The sequence below is a fragment of the Sciurus carolinensis genome, chromosome 3, assembly GCF_902686445.1.
Source record: "Sciurus carolinensis chromosome 3, mSciCar1.2, whole genome shotgun sequence".
In the NCBI taxonomy this organism is placed as follows: domain Eukaryota; kingdom Metazoa; phylum Chordata; class Mammalia; order Rodentia; family Sciuridae; genus Sciurus; species Sciurus carolinensis.
The window spans coordinates 144,861,051-144,883,040 of record NC_062215.1 but is presented as its reverse complement, the minus strand read 5'-3'; the positions used below and the strand labels follow the sequence as shown (position 1 = coordinate 144,883,040).

Here is a 21,990-nt window from a genome sequence, read left to right as displayed (position 1 = left end):
CTCCAGCTTCCACATATAAGAGAAAACACATGACCCTTGACTTTCTGGGTTTGATTTATTTTGCCTAACAATGGTTTCTAGTTCAATCCATTTTCCTGCAAATGACATAATTTCATTTTTTTTAATGACTAAATAAAACTTCATTTTGTATGTATACCACATTCTCTTTATTCATTCATCCATTGATGCACACCTAGGCTGGTTCCATAGTTTGGCTATTATGAATTGTATTGCTATAAACATGGTTATGCATGTATTACTGTAGTAAGATGCCTTTAATTCTTCCAGGGTAAATACTGAGAATTGGAATGGTCGTTTCATGCCTAGTCTTTTGAAAACCTCTAGTGTTTTCCACAGTGGTTTTAATAATTTAAGGTCCCACCAAGCATGTTTTTCTTCTCATCTTTTCCAGCATTATTATTTGTATTGATGATTGCCATTCTGACTGGTGTGATGTGAACTTTCAGTGTAGTTTTGATTTGTATTTCCCAAATTGCTAATGATGTTGAATTTTTTCACATATTTGCTGGCTGTTTGCATTTCTTTGTTCGAGAAGTATCTGTTTAATTCATTTGCCCATTTATTAATTGGGGTATTTGATTTTTTGTGTGTGTGTGTAAATTTTTTCTTTCAATATTTTTTTTTTTGTCAGTGGACATTTATTTTATTTATGTGCGGTGCTGAGAATTGAACTCAGTGCCTCACACATGCTAGACAAGCACACTACCACTGAGCTAACCCCAGCCCTCTTGGTGTTTTGGAGTTCTCTCTATATTCTAGATATCTATCCTGTCAGAAGAGTAGCTACTAGCAGAAATTTTCTCCCATTCTGTGGGTTTTCTCTTTACATTCCCAATTGTTTCCTTTGTTGTGCAGAAGCTTCTTAATTTGGTTCGGTCCAATTTATGAATTCTTGGCATTATTTCTTGAGTTTTAGAAGTCATAGTCATTGCCTATACCTATATGCTGGAGTGTTGACCCTATGTTTCTTAGGAGTCGTGTAGTTGCTGCTCTAATTCCTAGATCTTTAATCTATTTTGAGTCAAAACCAGTTTGTTTGGAGGTAAAATTATCAATTCTCTACTCTCATCCCTTCCATCCCCCTCTAGCTTGATTTTTAGGTCTTCCACATCGGTTTGACTCAAACCATAACACCTAGGAGTCATCCTGTACTTTTCATATACTCTTACCAAGTATCCTAACCAGAATCAAATTTTGTTGGCTCCATATTTAAATATATTAAGGATCTACCCACTTTTTGTGACCTGTCTTCACCATTGTTGTCTAATTCATTGTTTGTTGTAGTCTGAACTACTGTAGATTTATTTACATTTCAGGAAAAAAATGGATCACAACTTGACAGTATTTTCACATTCTCAAATTGGACTATATTAAATACAATATATAATTTCTAATTTAGTTTAAGATTGGTCCTGAGAATTTTTTTCATTTGTTCATGAGAGAATTCAGTTCTGCTGAATATGATTAATTACTAACTTTAATACTACGGTTCACATTGAGTATTTAATTTTAAAAACTGAGATAAACTTGTTCTGCTGGATCTGTTTAACTGTAAGCTTATAAATGGACAAAGAGTTTATGTGTTTCCTATAACAGCTATGGAGACCCAGACCATGTTTTCTTTCATTCTGCTCATTTAAGGTAACTTTACCCTAATCATGACACTGGGATTAGAATACATAATAGGAAGTGTTTGTTTCCCACCTTTCTAATTCAGCAGGAGGGACAAGTGCCAAAAATTGAGATGTTGAGCAATTTATTTTCCTTACTTAATACAGAATTTTCCAACCTTAAGTAATAGAGTTTTTTTTTTTTTTTTAATGAATAAAGTTAAACTTAATTTTTTATGATATGTAGTTTTGCAAATAGAGATCTAGAGTTCTTGGGTCTACAAGAGAATCCCACTTGAAAACAAATGTATAAAGTATTTTACAAATCCTTTTGAATACTTAATGGAGCAGTACTTAAGTCTAAATTTCGTTTATTTACATTAAGTCTTCTTCTGATTTAATATATTGTCTCTTGTGGTGGAAGTTCTTTTGATACTATGTGCCGTCTGGTGTCTTACGTCACTTATTAGTCTCTATTCAAACTGCTGTGGAACCATGGTGTATTAAATCTACTGATCTTTTTGGTACAAATTTCAAGGATTGAAAGCATGTGGCAGAATGTGTTTTAAAGATAATTATCTAGATGATCCAGAATACTTATTAAACACACATGCACAGTGAACAAAACTTTTTGAAATAGTGTTTCTTAGAATTCATGGTTTCCTTCTCCCCCAAATGATGTATGTCTTTGAATTCCAGTTTGAGAAGTTTTGAGGAAATTAGAGCTAACAGTCTTCCAGTGCAGATTTAGATGGAGAAACCTTAGTGATTTCTCAAAAGTCATATATTTAAGATTGATACAATAATATGTCTTTTAATTGTCAGACTTTTCATTGTTTCAAATTAATATTTGAAATTGTTTTTGGTCATAAACCTATTTTCAAGAAAGTGAGTTATCTCTTTTTTTAAGCAGAATGATAACCTACTTTCATTTTAGTTTATAGAGTCTAGAACTAAAATATTTAAAATTTTTTGTTTAACAGAAATTGGTTATTCTCAGTGGGTATGTAGGTGTGTGAATAAATTTCTTTTGCTTTGTTAAGACCCCTGGGCATACCCCTTCCTTAAGATGGGATGAGACGCCAGGTCGTGCAAAAGGAAGTGAGACTCCTGGAGCAACCCCAGGCTCAAAAATATGGGATCCTACACCTAGTCATACACCTGCGGGAGCTGCTACTCCTGGACGAGGCGATACACCAGGGCATGCGACACCAGGCCATGGAGGTGCAACTTCCAGTGCTCGGAAAAACAGATGGGATGAGACCCCCAAAACAGAAAGAGGTAGTACTTCTAGTGGAGTCTGGATGTGTGTTTGGGTAAAATGTTGACTTGAGCAGTAGTGTCAGACTGCATTCTGTTCTCTAGTCTATCTGGACGTGTAAATAACCAGATGTTATGAAGATAAATAAGAAACTGAACATATCAAATGCTTAATTTTCCCCCTTCTTGAAGAGGTTTTAGATTTTGTTTTAGGAAGTCTCTTACAAGAAAGTCAAAGCTTGTGATTAAATATACCTGGCATAAAATTTACCATTTTAATGCTTATGTGTGTTTTTGTTTTTACTGGGAATTGAACTAAACTACATCCCAGCTCTTGTTTATTTTTTGTTATGAGGCAGGGTCTCGCTAAGTTGCAGAGGCTGGCCTCAAACTTGTGATCCTTCTATCTCAGCCTCCTGACTTGCTGGAATTACAGGCATGTACCACCATGCTCAGCTCATTTTAAGTATTTTTAAGTGGACAATTTATTGGTAGGATGCACAGTGTACACAGTTATCACCATTGTTCGTTTCTAGGAGTTTTTCTTTATCCCAAAAAGAAACACTGTACCCACACCCCTCCCCTTTCCAGTTCCTGATAACCTCTGTACTACATTCTGTCTCTTAATTTGCCTAAATCTCTTGTTTTTGTATAAATGATCTGAGGCTAGCTTTCATTGACTTCTTGAGCATAGCTGTGGCAAAACTAAGATTTAGTAGTACACTTACCGTATTAAAAGTTTTTAAAGAATTGGTAAAGGTACAGGGAAATAAGCACTTAACATGTAATGAATGAAAGAAGCAGTATAGAGTTGTCAGCCACTCTCTAGAGAAATGGAGAAAGTGGCTCAAGATGCAAAGAACAGATTGCTCTGTATAGTAATATCATGGATGATAAAAAAATTATTTTCCTATTCATCATTGGTTATTGTGGAAGTTTTTGTCATCACAGTGGAAAAGAAACACAAATAATGAGCGTATAACATAGAACATTGTAAACTTGAAATGTGTCTGTTTTAGGAATGTCCTATTTCTGAACTTAATATTGAAAATGTTAACTATTGGGCTGGGGATATAGCTCAGTTGGCAGAGAGCTTGCCTCACAAGCACAAGTCCATGGATTCAGTCCCCAGAACCATAAAAGAAGATGTTAACTATTTGAGAATAAGCAATGTTGTCTTAACAGTGGTTAATATTGTGGTTTTATTGACTCTTTCTCTTTGAAGATACTCCTGGGCATGGAAGTGGATGGGCTGAGACTCCTCGAACAGATCGAGGTGGAGATTCAATTGGTGAAACACCGACTCCTGGAGCCAGTAAAAGAAAGTCACGTTGGGATGAAACACCAGCTAGTCAGATGGGTGGTAGCACTCCTGTTCTGACTCCTGGAAAAACACCAATTGGCACACCAGCTATGAACATGGCTACCCCCACACCAGGTAGAAACTTTAATTGGAAATAATTATCTTTCCTCTTGGAAATATCGTCATTTTTTTCTTTGTGGTTTTCTGTGTGTTGTTAACGCCAGCTTGTAGCCAGAGTAAAGGCATATAAAGATTAATTTTGGTTTGCGTTTGTAACATAGGCAATTAAATGTTAGAGTTAATCTTAACTGTCTTGTATCTCAAGGACCTATGTAATGACCAAGTCTTTAAATATAGATTGCTAAAAAAATTTGCCTTTTTTGGTAGGTCATATAATGAGTATGACTCCTGAGCAACTTCAGGCTTGGCGGTGGGAGAGAGAAATTGATGAACGAAATCGCCCGCTCTCTGATGAAGAGTTAGATGCTATGTTCCCAGAAGGATATAAGGTAGTAACAATAAATGTGAACGTGATAATATTTGAGATGCGAATTTCCTTTTAAGAATTTGTTGAAAAAATTGATCAGTTTGCAATGGCCTTCCCCAAATTTACCAGTGGCATTCTATTCTTTTTAGCTATTTCTAAGTACATTTCAGTTCCAAAGAAATAATAGATGAAAAGAAGTAGTGTGAAGTTTTATTTTTGATAGTAGGAAATTTCAAGATCTTTGGGGCTCTATGGAATATATGTTGATAACACCTATATATTAACAGCATGAAATAGTTTCCTTTCGTTTACCAGTAGTTCCAGGATTAAACTCACATTAGCTTGTGGTTGTTTGACTTGATGCCTCACAAAATTTTGTATGTATCAGTTCATAGATTGCCAGTGGGAAGAAAGAATATTCTCTTTACCATAGTTACTTGAAGTTTATTTTGAACTATAAACTTTTCCAAGTCCCTTGCACCTGGAATATTTGCTGGTCTAAAGGCTGACCGTCTGTGGTTATATAGTTAGTATCATAACCAAAACTGAAATCGAAATCATCTGATTACCTTTAGGGAACCTTTCTGCTAATGATTTTTGCTGCTTTTTAGCAGTTTGTATGTATGTGTGCTTGTTTTGTTTCCTCTGTTAGGTTTGTATTAAGATTATTTGTTTCATGTATGTATAAATACCTGCCTTAAAACTTCTTGTAACCTCCACATAATGCTGTGAGCATAGACAACCTAATTTTGACTTTCTCAGTAGTTGTAGTTATTGATATCCTTCATATTGATGTGAGGAAAATTGTCTTTAGTGAATCCTCCTAAGAAATAAAATCCTTATTAATGAATATTTAACAATAGTAATCTTTAAGTCCTTAAAGTAGAATGATGCTGGAAAACTTGACATGGATTTCATAAGCCTCTCACAGGATAAATTTCATTTTTTTAAAAAAATATTTTTAGTTATAAGTAAACATATTTATTTATTTTTATGTGGTGCTGAGGATGGAACCCAGTGCCCCATATATGTGAGCTAGGTGAGCACATACCTGTAATCCCAGCAACTCAGGAGTCTGAGGCAGAAGGATCACAAGTTCAAGGCCAGCCTCAGCAACTCAGTGAGGCCCTAAGTATCTTGGCAAGACACTGTCTCAAAATAAAAAAGTAAAAAGAGCTGGGATATGACTCAGTGGTTAAGTACCCCTGGGTTTAATTCCCACGTCGCCCCACCTCTGCGCCCTATACCAAAAAAAAAAAAAGTTTGTCAGTGATGCGTGTGGTTGTATACATTAACCAACAGCAAAAATTGGGTAGCATCAGTTTTCTTAAACATTATTTGCTCTTAAATCTAATTGACATTTTTGGACAGTAGTTTAGTCTTATTGGATAAGACCTGTTTAGGCTTATTGACCTTCCTCAGAAGTTGTATAAAAAACGTTTTTGTATCAGCTTTAAAAAAATAAATCCTTCTTTTTAGCCCGTATTTCAGAAATTTAGTAATACTGCAAAAGATTTAATTAGGTGGTATATGTTTTACAGGACTCTGGTAAATATTTTGGTTTTAGTATTCATGCATTTAATTTCTTTAGTTTAGACAAAAATTTGTTTTGGTAGTGAAGGGATTTATGTGAATGATGTTCCATTTTATTACTAAATTCTATATAATCATTTTTATACATTATGTACATTATATATGACCTTATTTCCATTTATGCAAATACATGTTATTTGCTAATAGAGCTTTTCTGGAAATCACTGACTTGGGTTTTATAATTTCTGAATTTTTGTTAATTTGGCATTATCAACATGTTTATATAGATAAATTTGTGTTTTGGGGAATACAGAGGATTGAACCCAGGGGCACTTTACCTTCTGAGCTACTTCCCCAGCCTTTTTTAAATTTTCATTTTGAGACAAAGTCTTGCTAAGTTGTTGAGGCTGGCTTTGGACTTAGAATCCTCCTGCCTCAGCCTCTGGAGTTGTTGGAATTACAGGCTGTACCACCACGTCCAGCTAGATCAGTGTTTGAAAGTGATCAGAAGTTTATAAACCCTCCTCATATTGTTCATTTCCTTATACTCTGTTAATTTTAATTAGCAGATAAGAAATAAAATTTTTTAAAGAAGTTATTTTTATTTTTGTGGTACTGGGGATTGAACACAGGGGTTGTTTTACCACTGAGCTATACCCCTAGCCCTTTTGATATTTTGAGACATGGTCTTATTAAGTTGCACAAGCTGCAACTTAGGATCCTCAAGCCTTAGCTTCCCAAGTCTTTGGGATTACTAGAGTGTGCCACCACACCTGATAATAATTTGTTTCTTCAAGTAAGTAAAAAGCTTCCTAGCTAATAAACTAAAATATTTTAAGAGCATGTTACTCATTATTGTTATTCTCAGTTTGTAAAGTCAAGAAAATCCTAAACTATCTTATAATTCTGTTAGGTACTTCCCCCTCCAGCTGGTTATGTTCCTATTCGAACTCCAGCTCGAAAATTGACTGCAACTCCAACACCTTTGGGTGGTATGACTGGTTTCCACATGCAAACTGAAGATAGAACTATGAAGAGTGTTAACGACCAACCATCTGGAAATCTTCCATTTTTAAAACCTGATGATATCCAGTACTTTGATAAACTGTTGGTAAGTAAACTATTGGTAAGAAATGAATTATTGTGTTTTGTGTGATAGTTACAATCATAATATCTTGAGCTTCCTTTAAATTTTCTTTCACTAGGTTGATGTTGATGAATCAACGCTTAGTCCAGAAGAACAAAAAGAGAGAAAAATAATGAAGTTGCTTTTGAAAATTAAGAATGGAACACCTCCAATGAGAAAGGTAAGTACCACTTTGCTGAGTCATTATTTTGGTATGTTCAGGAATTTATCCTCCTCATCTTTATTGGGGTGTAGCATCATGGAAAGAAAGGTAGATAGAAGAACTCTGTCACTAAGCTACATCCCCATCCCAGGATTTAGTTTTTTTTTTTAAATGTTTGTCTAGTATTTTTTTTTTTTTTTTTTTTGGTGGCAGGATTAAAACCAGGGTCTTACACATGCTAGGCAAGTGCTCTACCACTGAGCTCTACATCCCCAGCATTAAAAAAACTTTTTTTTAAGTTGTAGGTGGACTCAATACCTTTATTTTTTTATTTTTTTAATACCTTTATTTTTATGTGGTGCTGAGGATTGAACACAGGGCCTCCTGCATGCTGGGTGGGTGCTCTACTACTGAGCCACAACCCTAGACCCCCAGCATTTTTTCTAATCAAAGAATTTCGTGCTTTAAAAAAAGAGTTGGAAAAATAAAAATTTAGTTTGTCCTTGTGTCCTTAAAATATGCTTAGGACTTGAAGGTAATTAGTGGAGTTAAGTGAAAAATTGCATTAACATCTTTTTTTTGAAAGTGGGCGTATTGGGGTTTGAACTTAGAGGCACTCAACCACTGAGCCACATCCTCAGCCCTATTTTATATTTTATTAGTGACTGGGTCTTACTGAGTTGCTTAGTGCCCTGCTTTTGCTGAGGCTGGCTTTGACTGGATCCTTCTGCCTCAGCCTCCCAAGCGGCTGGGATTACAGGCATGCACCACTGCACTCATCTGCTTTAACATCTTTATGTATTTCGAAGATAGAAGGGACATTAGGGGAAATGGTTCTATGGTTCTGTGATTTTATTAAATTATTGTCCTTTTTGAATTAATTAAAAACATTGAATTTTTCTTGTATATTCAAACTTCAGAGTAATTTTGACAGAAATGAATTCATGGTACTCTATGTAAAATGTATGTAATAGCTAGTTACAGAATATCTTCTTGGAGTAATTTGCTCTTTTAAAATGCTTGGTTTTTTTTTTTTTTTTTTTTTTGGCGGTGCTGGGGATTGAACCCAGGGTCTTGTGCATGTGAGGCAAGCACTCTACCAACTGAGCCATATCCCCAGCCCAAAAATGCTTGGTTTTAAAGTAAACATAACTTTTACTCTACTTTTTCCCCAGGCTGCATTGCGTCAGATTACAGATAAAGCTCGTGAATTTGGAGCGGGACCTTTGTTTAATCAGATTCTTCCTCTGCTGATGTCTCCTACACTTGAGGATCAAGAGCGTCATTTACTTGTGAAAGTTATTGATAGAATATTATATAAACTTGATGACTTAGTACGACCATATGTGCACAAGGTTTGTTGTTCTCAAATGATGTTTCTAATAGTTTCATATTTTTCTTTTTTAAAGTAAAAGGAATTCATGGATTTCTTTTGTGTAGTTGAAATTGAAATATTGCTTTAAAAAAAAAATTGGATACATTTCACAGTAGAGAACCAAAGTTTACCCCCTTATAAGATTCTCAGAGTTAACCTATATTAAATTTGCCTGTCCTTCCAGATCTTTTTTTTGCAGAAGCATATGTTACATATATTAATACAGGTACATGTAGATGGAATGTTTAGCCGTCTTTACAATAATTGGTTTTTATTATTTATATTTTTTCATTTGCTTTTATCAGTATTAGATTAGGATGAGAAATAGGTATGTTTCTATTACGTTATTTAGTGTAAAGAACCATCCTTTTTCATGATAGTAATTTAATTGCAAAGTGCTTAATATATGTGTAAGTTTTTAAAAAGATAAATTTGTTAGTCTGCATGGTTAATAGTCTCTCAATTTTTATCTGTGTTGGGGGCTTGAAATTGTGTAATTAAAATTCTTAATTTGTCCCTTGCTTAATGAAGCCCTGCTAACTATAAATTTCCTATATGTGTGTAATTATTTTACATGAATGGGGCAACAGTAATTGATGTCAAAGTGTAACTTCTTTTCTTCTTTTTCAGATTCTTGTGGTCATTGAACCACTGTTGATTGATGAAGATTACTATGCTAGAGTGGAAGGCCGAGAGATTATTTCTAATTTGGCAAAGGTAATGTTAAATTCTGGAGGAGAAAGTTTCTTTCTTTGATATAATTATGGAAGGAAATGGTCCAGAATAATGTTACCAACTCAGACTCCTATCTTTTCCTTTTAGGCTGCTGGTCTAGCTACTATGATCTCTACCATGAGACCCGATATAGATAACATGGATGAGTATGTCCGTAATACAACAGCTAGAGCCTTTGCTGTTGTAGCCTCTGCCTTGGGCATTCCTTCTTTATTGCCCTTCTTAAAAGCTGTGTGTAAAAGTAAAAAGTCCTGGCAGGCGAGACACACCGGTATTAAGATTGTACAGCAGATAGCTATTTTAATGGGCTGTGCCATCTTACCACATCTCAGAAGTTTAGTTGAAATTATTGAGCATGGTAAGTTGTAATATAACTTTTGTTTTTATAGGACAACTGTCCTGAAATTTGGGCTACTGACTTGGGGAGATAATGGAAAGGCTTAACTACATAAACTCCTTATATTTTGAAATGGGGTTTGTAATAATATCTATTAACACACTGATTTATTTTGACTTTTGCCTAATTTTATCTGAAATGAACAGATTTTGTAATTTGGCTAACTGGATAAATGTGGGGAGTCATCTTTATTTAGCAGAATCAGACTAGGTCGGACCTCATGACTTAGAGACCTGACTTCCCCAAACTGACAAATAAAAAAGTCTGTCCCAGATTGCTGGCGGGTATGTGGCACTGTGGGAGTGGTTCCCTGTCATCGACTTGTATGATAACCCCCCTAAGAAAATGGCTCCCCTAACTCCACCCTGTCCTGTCCATCACAGAAGAAGCTCCTCCTGGTCTTACTCCCTTTACCTGTCTGTCTGTAAATAAAAGAGAGTTGGTCTACTCCATGTTGTTAGAGGCCAGGGCTGATATGACTGGACCTGTCACGCCCCCTCTCATTTAAAAGGAGTATTGACTCTTGTGTGTTTATTGATTAGATAAGTTTATGGGTAATTAAGTAGTGTTGGTACATAGTTAAACCTGTGCTTGGTTTTATAGGTCTCGTTGATGAGCAGCAGAAAGTTCGGACCATCAGTGCTTTGGCTATTGCTGCCTTGGCTGAAGCAGCAACTCCTTATGGTATCGAATCTTTTGATTCTGTGCTAAAGCCTCTGTGGAAGGGTATCAGGCAACACAGAGGAAAGGTAAATCTACCAATAGGGTTGTTTTTTAATTTTTTTTTAGATATTGATAGACCTTTTTTTTATTCATTTATTTTTGTATGTGGTGCTGAGAATCGAACCCAGTGCCTCACACATACTAGGCAAATGCTCTACCATTGAGCCCCAGTGCCAGCCCCTAGACTGTTTTTGATAACTACTCATGAGTATTAAAGCACAGTAAATCTGATTTACTAAATTATGTATTTTTTATCTTGAAATAGGGTTTGGCTGCTTTCTTAAAGGCTATTGGATATCTTATTCCTCTTATGGATGCAGAATATGCCAACTACTATACTAGAGAAGTGATGTTAATCCTTATTCGGGAATTCCAGTCTCCTGATGAAGAAATGAAGAAAATCGTGCTGAAGGTATTTGTTCCAGATAGTTGTTTCAGATTTTTTTTTAAATATTTTTTTTAGTTGTTGACTGGCCTTTATTTATTTATACGTGGTGCTGAGAATCAAACCTAGTACCTCACACTAGGCGAGTACTGTACCACTGAGCCACAACCCCAGCCCAGTTGTTTCACATTTGTTAACCTAAATTGGGCTTCTTTCATGGTTCAAAGAGAATTTTTTAGCATTTGTTTTAACAAACCTCTTGTTGGTTTCACCAGTACTCTGATTTATTATTGTTTTTTAACCTTTCAGGTGGTAAAACAATGTTGTGGGACAGATGGTGTAGAAGCAAACTACATTAAAACAGAGATTCTTCCTCCTTTCTTTAAACACTTCTGGCAGCATAGAATGGCTTTGGATAGAAGAAATTACCGACAGGTAAGCTTTTATTTAAAAAAAAAAAAAAAAATCAAAAGCCTTCGAGCCAGGTACAGTGGTACATGCCTGTAATCCCAGCAGATTGGAAGGGTGAGGCAGGAAGATTACGAGTTCAAAGCCAACCTCAGCAAAAGTGAGGTGCTGAGCAACTCAGACCCTGTCTCTAAATAAAATACAAAGTAGGCTGGGGTGTGTGGCTCAGAGGTTGAGTGCCCCTGAGTTCAGTCCCTGATATGCAAAAAAAAAAAAAAAAGCATTTTGACTATTTTTTCAGTAAGTTTGAATGCATGTTACAGATGCATATTTTTTGCCTTATTTCACAATTCATATGTGCTTGACTGTGGAAGATAGATTTTCATAAGCAAGTTAACTTCCACTTCGGTTTTACATTGAGATGCTTAACTATGAATTGATATCTTTATCTACTAAATTCAGTGGTTTATCTGGCTTGCTGGAACATGGATACAGTTTTACCTTGAATCTTCTTGACTTACTTAAACTCATTTAAGTTTTGTAGTCACTTTCTCTTGAAGTTTAATAAGTAGGAATTATTCTCAGTGTGGTTACTAGCTAAGTAGTATATTTAGAATATTTGGTTCTCATTATACTGCTTTATTTCTTGAACAATGGATTTGATTTTTTTTTTTTTGGTCTTTTAGTTAGTTGATACTACTGTGGAGTTGGCAAACAAAGTAGGTGCAGCAGAAATTATATCCAGGATTGTGGATGATCTGAAAGATGAAGCTGAGCAGTACCGAAAAATGGTGATGGAGACAATTGAGAAAATTATGGGCAACTTGGGAGCAGCAGATATTGATCACAAACTAGAAGAACAGCTGATTGATGGTATACTTTATGCTTTCCAAGAACAAACTACAGAGGTAATGATAACTAATTATTATTAAACTAATTATGGAAAATTGCTAGTAATTTTCAGAAGGATTTTTACTTTTTAAGCAAATTTTCTAAAAAAGTAATTAAATTCACCACAATAAGTTTTTTTTTTTTTTTCTTTTTTTTTTTTTTTGGTATTGGGTAGTGACTTCAGTGGAGCTCTACTACTGAACTATATTACCAACCCTTCTCTTATTTTTTATTTTGAGGCAGGGTCTCAGTAAGTTGCCAAGGCTAGCCTTGATCCTCCTCTCCTCAGCCTCAAGAGTAGCTGGGATAAAAGTGTGTTACTGTACCTGGCTACAGAGTATTTTTTAGAAAGCCCAGATTCTCATTTGTTTATCAAATATTATTTTACCTGAAGTTTTTGGATTTGATTATTTTTAAAATACAGGTGTTTTGGTGGTTGGAAAAAGTTGAATTTTACTATGTGTCAACTGTCAGTCATAAGGAAACTAATTTCTGATTCTCAGGGTGTGAATTTTTATAAATATTGGCTTTCTTTCGTAGGACTCAGTAATGTTGAATGGCTTTGGCACAGTGGTCAATGCTCTTGGCAAACGAGTCAAACCATACTTGCCTCAGATCTGTGGTACAGTTTTGTGGCGTTTAAATAACAAATCAGCAAAAGTTAGGCAACAGGCAGCTGACTTGATTTCTCGAACTGCTGTGGTCATGAAGACTTGTCAAGAGGTAAATTTTGCACCATATTATTGTTTCTTCAATAAGCAGTTTAATGTAAATAGTAATATTTTAATGTTTTTTCTTTATTATAGGAAAAATTGATGGGGCACTTGGGTGTTGTGTTGTATGAATATTTGGGTGAAGAGTACCCTGAAGTATTGGGCAGCATTCTTGGAGCTCTGAAGGCTATTGTAAATGTAATAGGTATGGAATTCGCTGGTCATGCGAATTTGTTGTTGGTTTTTAACTTTCTTTGTATTTTTGAAAGTAAATTATGGAAACATTGGGAATTGGGTGATTTTTATGTTATCTGTTTTTAAAAGCACTTCAAGATTATAGTTAAGTTGGAAGGTGTCACAAAAACCTCTAAGTTCACTTACATTTTACTTTAAAAGAGAAAAAGGGGCAAGTTTAGGGCCTGTAAGGGAGGTGTAGAAGTAGTTGCAGCTCACAAAACCTTAAAGTCATGGAGCAGAGGACCCTAGTAGAACTAGTCTGTCAGCTGAAAATATTGTTATGTTCTGCAAGGGGAGGGGGCAACTCTGAAGTTTGAGTTTAGTTTATAATGAAATTTTAACTATTCAGTCTTGAGTTAGTAAGTTTTTGTAACATGTTGGGTTTTTATTTTGTTTTGTCTTTTGTTTTGCTTGCCATCAGTTCAAAGAACATAACTAGGAAGAACTGGGAATTTATAGCTCAGTGGTAGAGCCACTTGCATAGATGCATAAGGGTCTGGGTTTGATATCCAGCAAAAACAAAATACAAAACAAAAATTAGGAAGAAAAGTGAACTGATTAAGTTATTATCTTGTCTTTTTATACCCAAATCTTTGAAACTATCCAGTTTTCTAATCCAAAATAAAAACACAAGTATGTTACAAAGAATCTTGGGTGTGGAGAGCAAAGCTTTTGATTCCATTAGGGGGAAGTATGATAAAGCAAACATTTGGCATCTTGTGTTTTATCTCTCCTTGTAATTGAGCATAATTATTGCCAAAAGTAATTCCTTTTGGGCTTAGAGGGTCAGAAATAACATAGCAAGAGGTCAAAGTAGCTGGCTGTGATAGCCACTATTTTTCTTATTTTAGTAAGAAGTAATTATTTACTATTGATCTTTCAATTATTGTACTTGCATATAATTCCCAATCAGCCCAGTCCTCTATACTCCAGAGGTAGTGACTTGCCAAAGATCAGTTACTTGGCCACTTGTGGGGCTCTGGTTTTCAGGGAGTTATAAACCATATGGTTGGTCAGGGAAACATGGGAAAAACAATGGAGAGAGAATCAGAACAAGCAATCTAGTTAGAGCAAGAGCCCCTGCCAGCTGCCTCCTTTTTTCTCTCTTCATAGGTGTAAATACCATCCAAGTATGCCCTGCATTGCAGGGAGACTGGAGATCTCTTTGTTTTGCAGTTAAAGGGTAAGGGGGCCCTTTCTGGAAAATTTTGCTTTAATTTACATGTTTACCTCTGGCTTATATTGTTGTATATGGCCGGAACATAAGCTGTCCCCATATTTAAATGTCAGTGTACAAATACATTTCAGAACCAAATAAAACTTTTTTTTGTTATTGAGTATCCATCATTCTTAAATCACTTCACTGATTTCTTTCATTTCTACGCATAATCAGAAGTTGTTAATAAAAAAGTTAAAAGCAGTTCTGAGACTGGTCAGAACCTGGGGTTTTCTCTTTCCATAGGCAGCTGCAAGTTTATATTTATGCCTAGTCATGTGTATTACATTGAAAAGTAAAAGAAAAAATGATCAAAGGTTGCAGTTCAAAAGTTCAAATGTTAATTGATAGTTTTTTGACTTGTATTAAATAGGTATGCATAAGATGACCCCACCAATTAAGGATCTGCTGCCTAGACTCACCCCCATCTTAAAGAACAGGCATGAAAAAGTACAAGAGAACTGTATTGATCTTGTTGGACGTATTGCTGACAGGTAAGTGCATTACCTAAACTTTTTTTTTTAGGTTCAGCAGTATTGGTCCTCAGATTTAACCATTTTGCATTCACTTAGCAAAACTTGTTTAATGTTGCTGATGTAAAAGTTCAGGCTATCCAATATTCATATTTTCAGTCAGATTTTAGTTTGGATAGTAATGAGGAGTGGCAGTATAGTTGTAACACAATTCTAACACAACCAGCCTTTCTGAAGAGTAATAATAACTTATTTAATGATTAAAACGAGTTAATTATCATCTTTTCAGAACTGAGCCTGCAAATTTACCTGTTAAAACTTGGGAACAGAAGTGTAGCTCAGTTATATAATGTTCGCTTGGTTTGCACGAGGTTCTGGGTTCAACCTCAACACTGCAAAAAACAAAACACTTCAAAAAATATTCTTCTTTTTAATTAGGGGAGCTGAATATGTTTCTGCAAGAGAGTGGATGAGGATTTGCTTTGAGCTTTTAGAGCTTTTAAAAGCTCACAAAAAGGCTATTCGTAGAGCTACAGTCAACACATTTGGTTATATTGCAAAGGCCATTGGGTGAGTATAGTGTTGTAAAATGCTTCTGTGTAGAAATCTCTTGAGATGTAGTACGATTAAGGTAGTTGGGTAATCATTGAACTATTGACTTAGCAAATTTTAAAACATTTTCTTAAATTTTTAATTGAATTAAAATAGAAAGCTTTGAAATTTCCTTTAATCAACTTGAGATATTTTCAGGGAAGGAAGCATTTCCATTATCAGAATAATTTCAGATTTTTGTTCTTTTTTAGGATATTGCTTAAAATATTAAGGCACATTCTTAATATCATCATAATTCATGTTTCATTGGTGCTTTTTGTATCTTTTAAAAATGTTATTCCTAGAATAATCCACAGATTTAATTGAATTATAGAAGCTTTATTGTTAATCTGTGGTTATTTACTTCATACATGTGGCTTATATTTTCTGGAAATATACAAATACCAGATTAATTAGGTAGCTGGGTGCAGTGGCACAGACCTATAATTCCAGCTATTTGGTAGTCTGGGACAGGAAGATTGCAAATTCAAGGCTAATCTGTCTCAAAACAATTAAGGACTGAGGATGTATTTCAGTGTTCAAGTAAATGCCTCTTAAGTTCAATTCCCAATACTTAAAAAAAGAGAGGACCGAGGTAGTAAATGTATGTGAGAGGGAAACTAGAGAAGGAAACTAGGTCTTATATGTTCGAACATGAGAGACCAGAGTTTTGGATATTATTGCTCCCATAAAGTTCCCTATCTCTAGTGTCTGTTTTGACCAATCAGAGAATTAAACATTGAATTAGATTTCTTTATATCTCAAAAAATTTAAAGACTGAAAGTTATATTTGAAAATGAATCCATTTGAATTAAAACTGAGAGTTTATTGAAGTTCTTAGTAGAAATGATATTGCAGTTGACGCAAGTATTACATTTTACCATAAATGAGTCACTGAATTCCCAGGGATTTGATTCCTTTGCATTTTTTCCTTTCCCTCTGAAAAGTTTTTGACTTGTAATATAACAGCTTTCTCTGACACATTTTTTTTTCCCCCTCTAGCCCTCATGATGTATTGGCCACGCTTTTAAACAACCTCAAAGTTCAGGAAAGGCAGAACAGAGTTTGTACTACTGTAGCAATAGCTATTGTTGCCGAAACATGTTCACCCTTCACGGTACTTCCTGCCTTAATGAATGAATACAGAGTTCCTGAACTGAATGTTCAAAATGGAGTGTTAAAATCACTTTCCTTTTTGTTTGAATATATTGGTGAAATGGGAAAAGACTACATCTATGCTGTAACACCATTACTTGAAGATGCTTTAATGGATAGGTAAGTGACTTGAACCAAATGTAAGAAAATAATTAGAATGTTTTCATTTTAGAACTTATTAAATGACCTATTTGTTGTGATACTTTAAAGAAGAAATACCTGGATTTTTACAAAACTAAATATGACCTTTCAGTATATGTCTTGTAACAGTTTCCAAAATTTTGTCTTCCAAGACCACCTCCCTCTTTTAAATCCCTTTTCATATGTTAGACTTTTTTTTTTTTTTTTTTTTTTTTAATGTTTAGTTGTCAGTGGACCTTTATTTTATTTACATGTGGTGTTGAGAATCGAACCCAGTGCCTTACACATGCTAGGCAAGTGCTCTACCCCTGAGCCACAACCTCAGCCCCTTAAATATATTTTTAAAAACATAATCAGTAGACTTTTGTTTTAAAAGTTAGTCAAATATGGTTAGAATTGACATGCATGAGTTAATCAGTGTGGCAGAGAGAGCTGACCTTTTTAGCTTTTTAGTGCAAGTGAATCAATTAAAATTTTCCTTTTAAGGTTTTGTACCTACTGAACACTGCCTACCAGAGCTACACTATTGCTGATGTAGGCACCCAGTGGTTCAGATGGTAAACAGTAATACAGTAGTGCTCAAGTTATTTGTCAGATTCTTGATAACCTTCTGTCATCTAGATTGACATACGGTCTTAAACATAAGACTGCCTGAAGAAGGAATAAATGAAAGTTTAAGGTTCATGTAATTTTGCTAGCTCTTTATTTTTCAGAAGAAATAAGTACTCTCATTTCAGTTACTTTTGTGCAGATTAAAATTACTAATGACCTTCACAAAGGGCAACTTAATTGAATCATCAGGTTGCCACCAGGTATATGTACAAGACATGGAGATAAATTAAGAATTATGCTCTGGGGGGGGGTGGGGAAAGAATTATGCTCTGGAAAAAGTTCAACCTCAGTGGGGAGCAGTGACACACACCTCTAATCCCAGCTGCTCAGGAAGCTGAGACAGGAGGCCACAAGTGTGAGGCCAGCATTGGCAGTCTTAATGAGACCCTATCTCAAAAGAAGAAATGACTTGGATTGTACTCAGTGGTAGAGTGCTTGCTTACCACGAATGAGGCCCTGGTTGCAATCCCCAAGGAACCCCCGCTACCCTTGCCAAAAACCTGGCTTCCTGGAGCCAAAGAGGGAGTAAATCACTCTCATTCCATACTCTTTAGTGGTACATGCCTGAGCATCCTATTATAATCATGGGTATATGTGACCTGTGGCTATAAATTATGTTCTGTGTACTGGTAAATTGAGGTAGTAATCCATTGAAAATTGCTAAATGAAACAATATTGGAAAATTTGTTGAGAAATACCGCTTCACTATGGTGGATAGATTTGACATTAAGAGAAGTAAGGATATTAGTAAGTACATATCTCTTCTGACTTTTAGTTATTCTGTCTTTGGGGCTAAATGTGTGAACTTGTTTTTATACCCAACTCCCCCTTTACACTCATCACAGACCCAATATGTATTATTCTGTGCTCATACTTGGAATAACTGTGGAATGAGTGACTCAGTTGATTTGTCATAAACATAAATTCATGTGTAGCACAAGAGATGAAAGAGTTCTTATTTCTGTAGGTTTGAAAAAAATTATGGAGTTTTTGAAATGAAACTTAATATTTACATGAAAGCAGGTCTAATTTTAGTTATCTGTTGTATTCCAGCATCTGAATTTCTACCAAACATTTTAACTTTATAGTTTAAAATGAGGTATTACTATTAATCATTCATTATGTAAGAGTCACATGTCTCCACTTCAGCAGTATTTTGAAACTAAAGGATTTTGCTTATATTCCTTTTAAAGACTAATTAGGAGATATGGCTTATTTTTTAAACTTTGCGAGGTTTGAGTTATTAAAGCAAAAGATCTCAAGTGCCATCATTAGTCATTCTGAAGGACATTTCAGGTCATAAGGTATTGGAATGACTTCCCATTTGGTCAGTTCTTTGAATTAGTGGTTTAGTTCCTAATGGGCAGATGAATATTCCTGTAAAGTCAAGACTGTTTCTTAACAGAATTTTTTTCCCCTCTGTTACAGGGACCTTGTACACAGACAGACAGCTAGTGCAGTAGTACAGCACATGTCACTGGGGGTTTATGGATTTGGTTGTGAAGATTCCCTGAATCACTTGTTGAACTATGTATGGCCCAATGTTTTTGAGACATCTCCCCACGTAATCCAGGCAGTTATGGGTGCCCTGGAGGGCCTGAGAGTTGCTATTGGACCATGCAGAATGTTGCAGTATTGTTTACAGGTAGGTTAAATTTTTTAAAGTTTACTCAATGATTAAAGTAATTTAGTTTAATAGGTTGAATTAAGTTACCATTCCTAATTATCAATAGGGCATATATTATGCCATATGGGAAGACAGCTGTATGGTGAGGAGGGAATTAAATTTTGGTCTTTGCTCATTGCAGTTTTGTGCAATTGCTAGATTTTTTTTGCCCCCACTTGAACAGAAATTGTTTTGGTGTTTTTCATTGTATTTTTATTTTTTCGTATTTTTTGTTGGTGGTGGTGCATTACATTTGTACATAATGTGGGATTTGTTTTTTGCATAGTTATACATGCACACGATATGAGAATGTAATTTGACCAATTTCATTCCCCAGTGATTCTTTCCCCTTTTCCCTCCTCCTCCTTGGTCCCTTTTCTTTACTCTACTGATCTCCCTTCAAATTTCACAAGATTGACTCCACCACCCCCGCACTTTTTTTTTTACCTTATTCCTCTCTAGCTCCCACATGAGAAAAAAAAAAATTACCTTTGACCCTTCTGAGTTTGTTATCTTTTGCTTAACACGTTTTCAAGTTCCATCTGTTTTAGTGCAAATGACATAATTCCTTCCTTAAGGCTGAATAAAGCCCATTGTGTGTGTGTGTTTATATATCACATTTACTTTATCTCATCTGTTGATGGACACCTAGGCTGGTTCCATAATTTGGCTATTGTAAGTTTTGCTGCTATAGCAGTATATTGTAAGTTTTCCTGCATGTATCAGTATAGAGTGATGACTTTAATTCTTTAATATCAAGGAATGGTATAATTAGGTCTTATGGAGGTTCCATTCCTGGTCTTTGGAGGAACCTCCATACTGATTTCCATAGTGGTTATACTAATTTACAGCCCCACCAACAGTGTAAAAGTGTTCATTTTTCTCCACATCTTCTCCAGTGTTTGTTTATATTCCTTTTTAAAAATTTTTTCTTAGTTGTAAATGGACACAATACTATTTTATTTATTTATTTTTATGTGGTGCTGAGGACCAAGCACAGTGCCTCACACATGCTAGGCAAGTGCTCTATCACTGAGCCACAACCTCAGCTCCCTCAGTGTAGTTTTGATTTGCATTTCTTAAAGGGAAATATTTTGAATTATATCTTTATGACCTTTTAAAAATTGTGTTCAGGTTATATATGTTTTTGGAAATTGAAATAATGGAATCTTTCAATTATTCTAGGGTCTGTTTCACCCAGCTCGGAAAGTCAGAGATGTGTATTGGAAAATTTACAACTCCATCTACATTGGTTCACAGGATGCTCTCATAGCACATTACCCAAGAATCTACAATGATGATAAGAACACCTATATTCGTTATGAACTTGACTATATCTTGTAATTTTGTTTTTGTGTTTAATGCACAGCTGTTTCACACCGTAAAACTTGCTTCAATTTGGTGATATAAACTTTTAAACATTGCAGATCAGTGAAGAACTGGTCATAGAGGAAGAGCTAGAAATCCAGTAGCATGATTTTTAAATAACCTGTCTTCGTTTTTTGATGTTAAACAGTAAACGCCAGTAGTGACCAAGAACACAGTGATTGCACACACTATACTGGAGGGATTTCATTTTTAATTCATCTTTATGAAGATTTAGAATTCATTCCTTGTATTTAAAGGGAATGTTTAATTGAGAAATAAACATTTGTGTACAAAATGCTAATTTGCGTGTGTTTTTTGAACATGACTTGTAAAATGCGGAAGTTTGATAAAGTATTGGTCTGTGTAGACTAAATGGTTTAACTTCATTTTCTGTCACCTGGTTTCTAGAAAGTATTTAGCAGAATACAAAGTATATAAAGTGATGGCATCTTTGTCAAAATTCCATTGTTCTGTTGATGACAGTGAAAAGTGTAGCTTTTCGGGGGGTGTCCCCTCAGTCTAGCACAACTATTCCATTACCATAGGAAAATAGCACCTTGGCTAAACTGTCTTGAATATTATTATTTTGTACTTACATAGCACCTTTCACCTCTTGATTTCTCAAAATGCTTTATAAACACGTTTAAAGGAAGAGATCTATGTCCAAGTCTTGACTGGTCTGTGTTTAGAGAGCAGGAAAATTGTCATTTCAAAACTGCTTTCTGCCTTTTGGGAGCAAGGCTACCTAAGTACTACTAATAGAATAAGACAATCTTTGGACTCTTTCTGTGTCTTAAGCCACTACTCAAAGATGTATTCAGTAAGTTCCTATTGAATACCATTGTGCTTAGATGCAGGGGATACAAAGGTATGACCTGCCATTTACTGTTAAAAACTAGAATAATGGAAGGGGGCACACATTTCATTGAAGAGTCTTTGTGTACTATGACATGGCACAGTGGTTGCAGCTAAAGAGTCTTGGTTTATTTAGTTTTGTGTATAGTAATTAGATTATAAATTGATCTCAGTGTGTGGCATAAACTGAAATGCCATCTAATTCTTGAACCAAGCATTGAGGCAGTTATTAGTGTTCTTGGCAAATATTTTAAGAATCATCTCAACTTTTTCTAATTTTATTTTATGGCCCCAAATTTCTTGTTTTTAGACCTGTTACTACCCATAGCTGTGTTACTTTGTCTCCCCTATGTTATTGTAAATTCTAAAGGGAAAAGAAATTTGCAAGCAGTGTTGTTAGCACATGATGACTCTGCTATTATAAATAAATCTCACAGGGACTAGGAGATTTGTAATTCCCACTATTAGCATGTAGAGCTCCCTGCTTTGGAAGCTTAAATGAGAATCAACTTATAATTGGCTTTTACAAAATTGATATTGAGCATT

General features: G+C 35.1%; 1 protein-coding gene across 3 annotated transcripts in view; it reads left to right on the top strand.

Moving 5' to 3' along the window:
- Positions 1-20,890, top strand: part of Sf3b1 (splicing factor 3b subunit 1) — a 42,592-nt gene extending 21,702 nt beyond the window's left edge. For 2 of the 3 annotated variants that reach the window (XM_047544212.1, XM_047544213.1), the window contains 19 exons: positions 2,675-2,912; positions 4,117-4,329; positions 4,582-4,703; positions 7,128-7,325; positions 7,420-7,521; positions 8,679-8,858; positions 9,509-9,595; positions 9,701-9,971; positions 10,614-10,759; positions 10,999-11,145; positions 11,428-11,553; positions 12,213-12,434; positions 12,958-13,140; positions 13,224-13,335; positions 14,957-15,077; positions 15,495-15,626; positions 16,650-16,922; positions 18,984-19,200; positions 20,407-20,890. In XM_047544212.1, the coding sequence (XP_047400168.1) occupies positions 2,675-2,912; positions 4,117-4,329; positions 4,582-4,703; positions 7,128-7,325; positions 7,420-7,521; positions 8,679-8,858; positions 9,509-9,595; positions 9,701-9,971; positions 10,614-10,759; positions 10,999-11,145; positions 11,428-11,553; positions 12,213-12,434; positions 12,958-13,140; positions 13,224-13,335; positions 14,957-15,077; positions 15,495-15,626; positions 16,650-16,922; positions 18,984-19,200; positions 20,407-20,565 (3,249 nt within the window). In that variant the 3' untranslated portion in view covers positions 20,566-20,890. Of the gene's footprint in view, positions 1-2,674; positions 2,913-4,116; positions 4,330-4,581; positions 4,704-7,127; positions 7,326-7,419; positions 7,522-8,678; positions 8,859-9,508; positions 9,596-9,700; positions 9,972-10,613; positions 10,760-10,998; positions 11,146-11,427; positions 11,554-12,212; positions 12,435-12,957; positions 13,141-13,223; positions 13,336-14,480; positions 14,551-14,956; positions 15,078-15,494; positions 15,627-16,649; positions 16,923-18,983; positions 19,201-20,406 lie in introns of those variants that run through there. The other variant, XR_007107665.1, reaches the window with a different exon arrangement.
- Positions 20,891-21,990: the final 1,100 nt, after the last annotated feature.